The sequence below is a fragment of the Mixophyes fleayi genome, chromosome 3 (genome assembly GCF_038048845.1).
Source record: "Mixophyes fleayi isolate aMixFle1 chromosome 3, aMixFle1.hap1, whole genome shotgun sequence".
Taxonomy (NCBI): domain Eukaryota; kingdom Metazoa; phylum Chordata; class Amphibia; order Anura; family Limnodynastidae; genus Mixophyes; species Mixophyes fleayi.
The window spans coordinates 255,662,986-255,675,291 of record NC_134404.1 but is presented as its reverse complement, the minus strand read 5'-3'; the positions used below and the strand labels follow the sequence as shown (position 1 = coordinate 255,675,291).

Genomic DNA, 12,306 nt, shown 5'->3' with positions numbered 1-12,306 from the left:
GTGGCAATCTCCCGCTTCTGCCTGCATTAGGGCCAAAACGCTGTGATTCTCCATTAATCGCGGCATTTGGCCCCGCCCCCGCTGTCAAATGACGCGTTTTGCGTCATTACGTCGCGGAGGCGGGGCCAAAATGAGGCGATTTCGGAGCCACGCCCCCCAAACGCCCACCTGCAAGAGAGAGTCTCCCGGACACCGACTGGAAAAAGTTGGTAAGTATGGAATGTACCTTTATGAAAACTAAAAGTAGTGCATGAATATACTACAAGTAAAGTAACCCTATAATGAATAAAGCATACCAAAATTTATTTAGAAAAAACAAAACACATGGCCAAAAGATAATGCTTGTGGAAGAAATTACCATTTTCAAGAGAAGAAACTATATTTGCTTCACTCTTCCCGTTATCTTGGTCATGTCCCACATGAATAGAAGCCAGACTTGTCCATTGAGAGGCCCAAAGTTTTTTGCTAGATGTAGTGACAACATCCTGGAATAAGAAAAAATAAAACAAATGTGTTAGCATTAAATCTAAAGGAACACTTTCGCCAAAATTAAAAAAACAAAACAAAAAACCCAGCCATAATTTTTATTATTTAGAGGTGTCCACTTTTGGACAACATCCACCACTTCATAATGATATTCTCTTCTCTCTCCTAAAGCCTTTATGCTGGGAGCTACCAGGAGCTGTGTTACTCTGTGAGCTCTCAGCCCAGGAGCACTGGACACATCATCATCATCATCACCATTTATTTATATGGTGCCACTAATTCCGCAGCGCTGTACAGAGAACTCATTCACATCAGTCCCTGCCCCATTGGGGCTTACAGTCTAAATTCCCTAACACACACACAAAGACAGACAGACAGACAATCAATTTGTTAGCAGCCAATTAACCTACCAGTATGTTTTTGGAGTGTGGGAGGAAACCGGAGCACCCGGAGGAAACCCACGCAAACAGGGGGAGAACATACAAACTCCTCACAGATAAGGTCATGGTCGGGAATTGAACTCATGACCCCAGTGCTGTAAGGCAGAGGTGCTAACCACTACGCCACCATGCTGCCCCAGGGAGCTACCAGGAGCTGTGTTACTCTGTGAGCTCTCAGCCCAGGAGCACTGGACACATCCAGTCCTCTTCAATAGCGTTGAATAAAGCACTATTCGGGGGTAAAAGTATCAAGATGCGATTCTGCAAATCCAGTGATTTTCTCGGGAGAGTTGAAACTCGCTGATGTATGAAACTGAGATTTCATGTTAAATCTTAAGAGTTGTGCTTCTGTCAAAATCGCTATTTCCAAAATCAATAGAGATCAAAATTCCGACTGTTTGCCACTCTAGCTATACAAGTCTCAAATGTATGAAGCTGCGATTAAGCAAACTCTCCTGAGTTTACTGTAAAATTCGCCAGATACAACACTCTGCATCCTAGCAGCGTGTTTAGTAAACACATCACTGTTACACTGTTTTGTCTATAGAGCCGGAGGACCCGGCAGCTGTCAAATGTTTAAAAATAGATAAAAAAAAAACAAAAAAAAACCCTAGTGCTGCCCACCTACTGCTGGTTACGTGAAAATCAGGGAAAAATATTGCGTGTTGTCCCCCCGATTTTCACTTAACCAGCACTTGGCAAACCAGCCTGGGTGGCACTAGAGCAGGGGTACACGCAGCAGGGGTCCCCCTGCCATTATGACAAACCAACCCCAGGCTGTTCAGCGCTGGGCTGGCTTCCCTGGGGATTGTTGTCTGCCAAAAAAACGAGCGGGTTTCCCCTCTAGGGACAACCAGCCCAGTGCTGAAAGCACTAGTGCTCTTCCTACACCCCTGGACGGTGGGTGTAGGGTTAGAATAGTGATATGTAAATGTAAAAAAACAAATGGATGACATTTTGTTTTGTGGAAGTCCCAGACAGCCAGGGTGCCATAAACAGTCTTGGAATGCTGATGCTTGTATAACTACAAGCACCTACATACCCATGGCAGCCAGGGCATGCTGGCACTAGGAGAACCACAAGTGCCAACATGCCCTGACACCCACGGCTGGCTGACACATGTAGCTCCACAAAACAAAAAGTTTACAAAACCACAACTCCCTCATTCAAACCATATAAATTTAATAAAAATAATAAAACCGCAATACTTCGCTGCCCGGGCTCTACAACATCCTACACCATTACAGGCACCTTTCTGGCTATAAGATTAACATTGCTAAATCAGAAGTCCTTCTGCTTAATATCTCCAACTGAGAAGGGCTAGCCCTTCCCTCCTACTTTAACTTACAATGGCAAACAAAGAAAATTAAATATCTCGGAATTTTTATTACCGACTCCTACCGGGAGAGTTATCTGGGCCTTTTTGCAAAAATCAAGTCGGAACTCTTCTCCTGGCGCTCATTGATTATCTCGTGGCTGGGCAGGATTATTTTTGTCAAGATGAATCTCCTTCCAAAGCTTCTTTATTACTTTCAGACCTTTCCTGTTAGAGTTTCCCTTTCTGAACTTTCTTCTATCTAAAAATGCCTCTCTAGGTTTGTATGGAACAGCCAGTCTCTTAGGCTCAAGCTGGCTCTCCTAAAGAGCACCACTAAGTGTGGTGGTAGGGGCTTCCCGGATTTTAAAATTTACAATTGGGCTGCTCACTTGAGCCACAGTGTAGCCTTCTTTGTTCCCCCAGCTGCACTGTCGTGAGTTGACATTGAATCCGCCTACCTCAAACTTCAGTTCTTTTTCTGCATATGGGGCCTTCCAAAACAGTCTAGATCGCCACCTACTGGCCGTTGCCCCACCCTGTCATTCTCAGCTATGATCTGGGAGACCTGCCTGCACCACCTCAATATCCGCCTTCATCCCCTCCAATCCTGCTTCTCTTGAGAAATCCTGCCTTCCCTCCTGGGCTCTCCTCAGCTTTCTCTGGTGCCTGGTCTACTTTTGGCGTCCGATTTGTTGGAGATCTCCTATTTCAAGGTGCCTTTATATACTGGGATGATCTACGTTCTAAGTATCCAATCCTCTATCCTAAATTCTACTAATATTTTCAGCTGCGGCACTTTGTGGGCTCTCTCCCCAGGTGTGCTCCTCCCCCCACTTCCCCCATTGAAACCTTATGTCTCTCCTCACCCTTAAGCAGAGGTATGATTTCTTATATCTACCGCTTAACCCTTGACGCAATTTTGCCTGGGAGAGAGTCATCATCCAGCTGTTCGTAAAAGCGCCACAGTGTAACCTCAACCAGCTTAATTGTGTAACCGCCAAATTCTCTGTGCCAATTTATGGCCTTAAACCAAAATATTCCTCCATTTAGAAAGGAAACTTACCAACCCCCCCCATATAAAGTATACCATCGATGGTACTTCACCCCCGACAAGCTCGCTAAAATATTTCCCTCTAGATCTCCATTATGCTGGCGGGGTTGTGGCCAGATGGGATCTTTTCTACATATATGGTGGACCTGCCCTAAAATATCCTCCTTTTGGGACAAAGTTAGGGCCCTCCTCTCCTCCCTCCTTCCGTGTCCGGTCCGGAAAAGACCCCTGGTCATTCCCCTTCTGTTATCCCCTGACTAACGATGACAGACAATCCACAAAATTAGCTTCCCACATCCTTGCTGTAGCGCGATGCTTGGTGGCCAAGTCATGGAAACAAGCTTGGCCCCCACTATCGTGGCCCTACGTTCCTATATCTGGTTTATTGCCCAGATAGAAAAGATCACACACCATTTACACAATAAGGATGATAAATTCCACAAGATTTGGGCTCCCTGGTTTTACTTGTAACCTCTTAACTCCTTTACCAGTTCCTTCCCTTTAAGTGAACCCCATTTGGTCTCCATTGGCGATCGACTCTTATTTTGTCTGGTCCTCGGAGTTGTCCCCCTGCTCGAGATTTTGTTAAGTACTTTCCTCTGCAGTCTATTTTCATCCTTCGGCGATGACCAGTGTCCTTCACCTCCCTCACCCACCTCATATTCTTTAAAAATGTTATAGTTTGAGCAATTGGTGCAACAATTGTTCCTCATTTGTTTCTCCTATGACAAAGTGTTTTTGTTTTTGTGTTTTTAATCGAATGTTTGCCTTTGCATTGCTATCTACCTATGCCTGCTTTTGCAATGTACTAATTGTTGATTTCTGTTTGTATATCAGTGCTATTTTTTCAAAATATATAGTTAAAAAAAAGTGCTATTATTATCATTATCCTTTATTTGTTGGGCGCCACAAGGTTTCCGCAGCGCCGTACACAATACAAACAGTAGTACAAAACAGGATGACAAAGTAAAGAACAATAAACACAAAGTACCAATGCTTCAGGAACTCCAGGAAGACATATGGAGTAAAGACAGAGCAGAAGAACCGGTATGGAGACAGGAGGGGAGGGGGGCCCTGCTCATAAGTGCTTACATCCTAAGGCAGGGTAAAACAAAAACAGGCACGAAAGGGAACCAGTGAAGCAGGGGGAGAGAAGAGAGGGGCCAGGGGAGAGAGGGAGAACAAAAAGAGTGGATGAGGGTTAGGTGGCTGGTTGGTAGGCTTTAAGGAACAGGTGGGTTTGAAGTGCCCGTTTGAAGGAGCACAGGTTGGGAGAGAGACGGATGGAACGAGGGAGGTCATTCCAGTGTAGGGGGGCAGCTCGGGAGAAGTCCTGGATTCTAAAGTGGGAAGAGGTGATCAGAGTGGAGGACGGTCATTGGCCGAGCGCAGGGAGCGGACCGGAGTGTAGGTGGTGAGGAGGTTAGAGATATAGGGGGTAGTAGACTGGGAGAGAGCTTTGTAAGTGGTGGTGAGGAGTTTGAAAAGGATCCTGTAGGGCAAGGGGAGCCAGTGAAGGGCGTGGTAGAGAGGGGAGGTAGAGGAGGAGCGGCGTGAGAGAAAGATGAGTCGAGCAGCCGCATTGAGAACGGAGCGGAGGGGGGCAAGGTGGGAGAGGAGGAGGCCAGTGAGGAGAAGGTTGCAGTAATCGAGGCGGGAGATGATGAGAGAGTGGATGATTGTTTTGGTGGCATCAAAAGGAGGAAGGGCCGGATGTGGGAGATGTTGCGCAGTTGGAAGCGACAGGCTTGGGCAAGGGATTGGATGTAGGGGGGGGAAGGAGAGAGAGGAGTCAAGAGTGACACCTAGGCATCGGAGTTGGGTAACAGAGGAGATGGTAGTGTTATTGACAACGATAGAGAGGTTGTGATGGGAGGGGAGTCTGGCGGGAGAAAAGACAATAAGTTCAGTTTTAGAGATATTGATGTTAAGAAAGCGCGAGGACATCCAGGAGGAGATGGCGGAGAGGCAGTCAAATACACGAGAGAGGAGAGTGGAAGAGAGATCAGGAGAAGAGATGTAGAGTTGAATGTCGTCAGCATAAAGGTTATACTGAAGACCAAAGGAGGTGATAAGAGCACCAAGGGAGGAAGTGTAGAGCGAAAAGAGAAGGGGGCCGAGAACAGAGCCCTGGGGGATGCCAACCGGGAGAGGGGAGGGGGTAGAAGAGGAGCCCGATATGGAGACAGAGAAGGTGCGGTTAGCGAGGTAAGAGCAGAACCAGGCATGGACTGAGCCAGAGAGGCAGAGAGAGAGAAGAGTTTGCAGAAGGAGGGGGTGATCAACGGTATCAAAGGCCGCAGAGAGGTCAAGGAGGATGAGTATGGAGAAGTGACCCTTGAATTTGGCTAATAGGAGGTCATTGGTAACTTTGGCCAGGGCAGTTTCAGTGGAGTGGTGGGGGCGGTAACCAGATTGGAGAGGGTCAAGGAGGGAATGGTCAGAGAGGTATCTGGTGAGGCGACAGCAGACTATGCACTCAAGTAATTTGGAGGCGTAGGGGAGAAGTGAGATGGGGCGATAATTGGCAAGGGAGGTGGGGTCAAGATTGTGTTTTTTGAGGATAGGAGAGATAAGAGCGTGTTTAAAGGAGGCAGGAGGGTACTACACCAGAGGAGAGTGATAGGTTGAAAAGGTGAGCAAGGTAGGAGCACGCAGTGGGAGAGAGAGAGCGAAGGAGATTAGAGGGGATGGGATCGAGAGGACAGGTAGAGGGTGGGGAGGAGAGAATGAGGCTGCAAACTTCTTCGCCAGAAGTAGGACAGAAGAAGCACCAGAGTTGTTTGTTGAAGGGGGGAGGAGGGATGGGGGCAGTTGGAGAAGGGGTGGAGGAGATGTTGAGTCTGATGGCCCCAATTTTGGAAGAGAAAAAAGTGGCGAAGTCTACAGCGGAGAGGGAAAGTGGGACAGGAGAGGGGGGGACAAAGGAGGGAGTTGAAGGTGGCAAAAAGGCGAAGGGGATAAGAGGACTGAGAAAAAATAAGGGACTTGAAGAAGGTTTGTTTAGCAAGGGATAGAGCAGAGCAGAATGAGGAGAGGATAAATTTAAAGTGAAGGAAGTCAGCCAGGGAGCGAGATTTCCTCCAGAGGCATTCTGCCGTGCGAGAGCACTTTTGGAGGAAGCGGGTCAGTTTGGAGAGCCAAGGTTGGGGGATGAGGCGGCGTTGGCGGATAGGAGAGACAGGGGTGACAGCATCCAGGGCAGTAGTGAGGGAGTGGTTATAGAGAGAGGCCGCTAGGTTAGGGCAGGCAAGGGAGGGAAGGGGGGAAAGGAGAGAATCAAGAGAGGAGGAGTAAGAGATGGGGTCGATCGCTTCAAAGTCGCGTCTGGTGAGGGTAGATTTCGGTGGGGGGGAGCAGGGGAGGAGGACAGAGTGAAGAAGAGGAGATGGTGGTCAGAGGGTGGGAAGGGGGCGATGGAGAAATCAGAGAGATCACAGTGATGGGAGAAGACAGGTCAAGGGAGTGGCCAAGGTGGTGGGTGGGGGAGGAGGTCCAGTGGGTGAGGCCTAGGGAGGTGGAGAGGGTGAGAAGTTTGATGGTGGCAGGGTCAGAGCAGTTGTCAACAGGGATGTTGAAGTCGCCAAGTATGATGCAGGGGAGGTCATAGGAGAGAGAGTGGGGGAGCCAGGCGGCAAAGTTGTCTAGGAAAAGGGAGATAAGGCCAGGGGGACGGTAAATGACAGAGACACGGAGGTGGATGGGGGAGAGAAGACAGATGGAGTGAACTTCGAAGGAGGAGAAAGAGAGGGAAGGTAAAGTGGGAATGACCCGAAAAGTACAGCAGGGGGATAAGAGGAGGCCCACACCACCACCAGGACGGTCTTGCGGTCGGGTGGAGTGGGTGAAGGAGAGGCCACCATAGGAGGGAGGGGCGGGTGAGGCAGTATCCAAAGGAGTGAGACAGGTTTCAGTGATGGCAAGAAGGTTAAGCGAGTTGGAGATGAAGAGTCGTAGATGGAGGTCAGTTTGTTACGGATGGACCTTGAGTTCCAGAGGGCACATGAGAAAGGGAGGGAAGGATGCGGGGAGATGTGGATGAGATTGTTCGGGTTGATAGAGCGAGGGGGAGAGAAGGGACCATGAGATAAAGGTCGGTGAGGGTGGGCCGGGGAGAGGATGGGTATGGGACAGGAGTGGGGTGGCATATTGAGAGATGGGGAAAGGAGCAGGAGAGGGGTGTGGCAGTGGCTGGAGGAGGGTAGTTGAAAAAGGACTAATGGAGCAAAAACAGTGAGTGGGATTATGAAGGCTTGTGGAATAGAGTGAAACAGAGGGGCAGTGGCAAAACAATGGAGACAAATAAGGTGGAGGAGAGCAGTGGCAAGGAATGTAGACAATGTACAGCGGAGAATAAGATAGCAGTCTAAATAATAACAGTCTAAACAATATAAACCACATGTAGTGGAGGACAATAAAGTACAGGTGGAATAAAATTAGATAATTTGAGAAATTAAATTGATGCTAGGTGAGATCAGGAGGGACCAGAGTTCCAGAGGGTCAGGACGAACATTTAGGTCAGAGTTCAGATGGACCCAGGAGGCCGGTCTAAAGTTAAGGTGAGTCCAGTAGGACTAGGTGGGGCCATGGGTGTGGTAGGGCCTGTGTCACACGCCGGACTCCCGCTGTCTCCCCGGGAGCCGGCGCCTGTCCCCGCTGATTCCGGAGGCCTCCTTAACCAGGATCCCCCCTGTTAAGCAAAACTCACTTACCTGGTTCCACGCCGCTGCCACCGTCCAGCGCTGTCTGTTCCCTTCTTCCGTTCGGCGCTCAGTGTTCTGCGCATGCGCAGAGCTGTCTAGCCCTTTTCTGTGCTCTCACTGCCCTCTATTGGCTGCCTAGTAGGAACTGCACTATATCTAAACCCTTTGACCAGAAATCAATGCTGGTTCTTTCAGTCAGTCCCTGACTCTAGTATTGGATACAGCTCCCGTGTTTTTGCTCCTCTCCGAGTTTCCAAGCCGCTATCCCTCCGGGAACACCACCTCTGGTGGCTACGCTACCGAAGCTCTGGTCAGCACCCCCAAGTGGCAACTATATTCTACTTCTGCAAACCAACTTCCGAGTATCTACGTTGCAGTACCTTCCTGCTATTTCCACTCCCGAGTGGCAACGTCGCTAAACATTACCGGCATCATCTATATCAAGTGGCAAGTTTATTCCTAATTGACTCTACGCTCTCTCTATTGTGGTTCACTGGGAATTTCCTTAGGGGACCGCGACCTGCAAGTGGAAGCCGCAAAAGCCCATATTCCCTTGCGGGAATCACTGGTGAACACCTTTCACTTGTTAGACTCCGCGCCCCTAGCGAGAGTAACGCCAATCCCGGCTGAACTACTAGGATCCGGTTTTAACCCTACTGGTTCGTGACAGCCTGTGTATACTGAGAATGGGCTAAAGAGCAACCTAAAATGGAGGCCAGAAACTGGGGACACTGAGGCAACCTAAGATGGAGGCTAGAAACTGGGGACAGTGAGGCAATCTAAGACAGAGGCCAGAAACTGGGGACACTGAGGCAGCCTAAAAAGGAGGCTGGTGCTGAGGGGCCACAGTCACGGATGGTGCCGAGGGGCCACAGTCACGGATGGCGCTGAGGGGCCACAGAGGCACAGATGACTTTGGTGGAGCTGGCACAGGGGCACCAATGGGAGAGGCAGCAGGCGGGAGAGAGGCACAAATGGGCAGAAGATGTTCGATTAAGCCATGGCAGGCAGGAGCAGATGATGATGAGGAGTAGGCCGGAGCCGCGGTCAGTAGTGAGGCGGCTAGATGCAGGGGAAGAGGCAGCAGGCTCACCATCAGTAGGAGACCACAGGAGACAGTCACGGGCGGCAACACAGGAGCAGATCAGGCGGACCGGAGGAGTCACTAGCGGCAACACAGGAGCAGATCAGGCAGACCGGAGGAGTCATGGGCGGCAACACAGGAGCAGATCAGGCGGACCGGAGGAGTCACGGGCGGCAACACAGGAGCAGATCAGGCGGACCGGAGGAGTCACGGGCGGCAACACAGGAGCAGATCAGGCGGACCGGAGGAGAGCAGCATCATCGGGCATGGAGGATCGTAGAAGAAATGCCCGCAGGACCGGAGACAGCTGGACAAGTCCCACTCTTCCTTAGCACTGCAGGAGTTAAATTAGGGGAAATTTTTACCTAAAACATACCTGTTCACTGCAGCACAGAGTATATAAGTGACTGTATTGGGAAACAAAGACCTGCCCTCTCGTGCAATTATGTTGGTGAAGATAGGGCTTCATGTGAAGGGACATTGTCATGATGTGAGAAGGAGAATAGAGTCAGATTTAAAGTTAGAAAGTGGAAAGAGCCAAGCCCCCCAAAAGCAGAGTGGTGAGGTCAGGCTCCTGATGCAGGAAGATTGTGGAGTCAAATGCACCTTTAAATGAAACAATGTTCTAACAGGTAACTTGTATACAATCTACAATGCCATGCAATACAATTGCGATTAGCATAAATTTCACATTTTCAAAGCATGTTTTACTGTAACAGATAGGGTCATTTGAAAGCCCATGGAAGCATACACTGTGCAGTTGCCCAACACTGTTAAACAAAGTCTTAAGTGTTACTTTTTAACTATAGACATCTAGCAGTCATTTTATTTTTTATATTTGCACTACCTTTGCTTCTGGTGTGTTGATCTCTTCTGCATTTGTTTTTTCGTCAAAATGACTATCCTTAAGATCATTATCCACAGGAGACAATTCAGTGTTGTGAGATGTAACTCGCTTACTGTTTGGTCGATGTCCAAGACTCCCAGAGCTTCTCAATAAAACATTTTGTGAAAATAATAAGGATGTACAAAATTCTTCAGATTTCAGTTTTAGCAACAATGTAGCATGTTGTGTGCTATGAATCAATCTGTGAGATGAGGAGCCTGATTGTAGACCTAATAATAATCCTTTTGGATTAGCAGAAGCAGCTTTTACTCTCTCAATTCTTGAAAGTGGAATAGGATATGGTGCTTCTGGACCTGTGGCACTAGCATTCAGAGAGAATGAATATGAGCGTCTTTTTCTTGGATGGTCATCATCGAAAAACTCTATTAGAAATGCAGTTTGACTTGCAGTGTCTTGCTGCCTTCCCCCAGTCTGACTTTTCTGATCAAACTTTCTCTGTTCTAAATTTTTTGGTCTTGCACGATCTTGTAAATTGTTAGTTTTGTTTATACATTTAAGAGATGCACTATTTTCATAGTCACTTTGAGTTCCATCCTTATGTTTATTGCCTAAAATGAGACAAAAAATAAAAAAAAGGAAAGAGACTATTACAATAGATGTCCACCCCTTCAAAGGGGTCTCAGAATATAATATTAAATACTTTTACCAGATTATAATTTTCAACTGAGTTCAATATTTTGTTATGACTTGCTAATATTCTGGCATTTGAAAACCTTAATAAAAACCTAATACAATATGGATATCTACCCTAAAGAGAAAAATGATGTATTAATATATTATGATGTTAAAACCTGCCTAATCAGCATCTTCAAGCGCTAACCACAGTGTCAGTATGTACAGATTACTGCGCAGCTTTAAATTCACTAATGCATGTAAACTATTTTTAGGTCAGCTCAGATACTATGTTGCCATTTGCACACACTCCCCAGCCATTTCTGTATCACTATACTTGTCAGTTTACAGGGATGTAACTACAAATATCTTCACTATATAGCAAAATCGTGGTGGGACCCTCTATGCATCATCATAATGTCACACCCACCATAATGTCTGCTCCATCCCCAATTAAGTATTGGAGGTAAATGTATTATGGCACTTTTGTTGTTCAAATCATCATTGCTCTAGGCCTCCAGCACCCACAAAAAATAAGCCTCCAAAAAGGTGTATCTGCTAATATGTCCAAGTCTAATTGTGTCGCAATTATGTGAACATACCCTTACTATGCTTGGGTGCTGCCTTTTTGCCTCTCGAGGTATAAAGAGAAGCAAGCCAATAATAAATAGAAATTTATATACAGATGCATGTTTCCGCATTTTTATGCAAATACGGACATACCCAAAAATTGATGAATGTTGTTCTCCAGATTAAGTGTGACATACAGTATGTGGTCATATGTATAAGAACTACTTAACACTTGCAAAGGCTTTGCTTACCTTCTGCAAAGAATGATTAAAATTTCCCAGTTCCATTACTAATCTGTGTTAAATTTTCATATGACATTTTGTTTTTCAAGAAAGTTTGGTTTGTTTGTAGCTTATAAGAGTACACTAACAAGAGTGCCTCAAAACAGACATTTCATTAAAGTTTCTTGAAATTTTAGTTTTACAACGCAACTCAAAAATGCATATATTTCTAAGCACGTTTACCAAAAAATTTGCTAAGATTTATTTTTCCAATGCAAAGGTCAAACATACACAGATGCATCTTGCCCTTTTTTCGTGTGTGTAGTTTAACCTATGCAAAAACATCACAGACGCTAAATGACATTAATTTGTGAATACAGTTCAATAGTGAGTTAAAATGTACTACCTTGTAACCTCTTCAAGTATACTGGTACATCACTTTTACTACTTTTAGCATCATCTTCAGCTGCTTCTTTCAACAAACGAGGTGGGTTATTTTGTGCCAACCAGTCAGCTACTTTACTTTCTGCAGCAATCATCTCTGTATTTAACCCAGCAAGTTCTTTATCGCTAGAGGATAGAGGCTTCTTTCCTTTTTGACGTTGGTCCATAAATTTGGTTACATGATCCTTAATGGTTACTTTACCTGGAGAACTATCATCAAATTCAATTGTAAATGAGGCATGTCCTGCACCTGATACTTGAGGACATTGTGGGTCTTGTGTTGGGATTTCAAAAATTGCATTTTCTTCTACTTCAGATCTTTGTTGGAGTTCTTTGTTAGGGATCTCAAAATAACTGGGCTCTCTGCAAAATGCACTCATAGCTTCTTCCTTGAATGCTTTCATTTGCTCACCAAATTTCTTGCCATATTTGCAGGAGCTTGAAAAAAGAAAGCAAATGTGTATCAATTT

The 12,306-nt window shown here is 46.5% G+C and overlaps 1 protein-coding gene across 1 annotated transcript in view; it reads right to left on the bottom strand.

Annotated features, from left to right (window-relative positions):
- The window catches only part of LOC142143236 (centrosomal protein of 170 kDa-like), a 48,815-nt gene that overhangs the window by 23,059 nt on the left and 13,450 nt on the right, over nucleotides 1–12,306 (bottom strand). The window contains exons 4-6 of the mRNA XM_075200949.1: nucleotides 11,799–12,274; nucleotides 9,930–10,537; nucleotides 305–485 (exon numbers count right to left, since the gene is read on the bottom strand). Of these exons, the coding sequence (XP_075057050.1) occupies nucleotides 305–485; nucleotides 9,930–10,537; nucleotides 11,799–12,274 (1,265 nt within the window). The remainder of the gene's footprint in view (nucleotides 1–304; nucleotides 486–9,929; nucleotides 10,538–11,798; nucleotides 12,275–12,306) is intronic.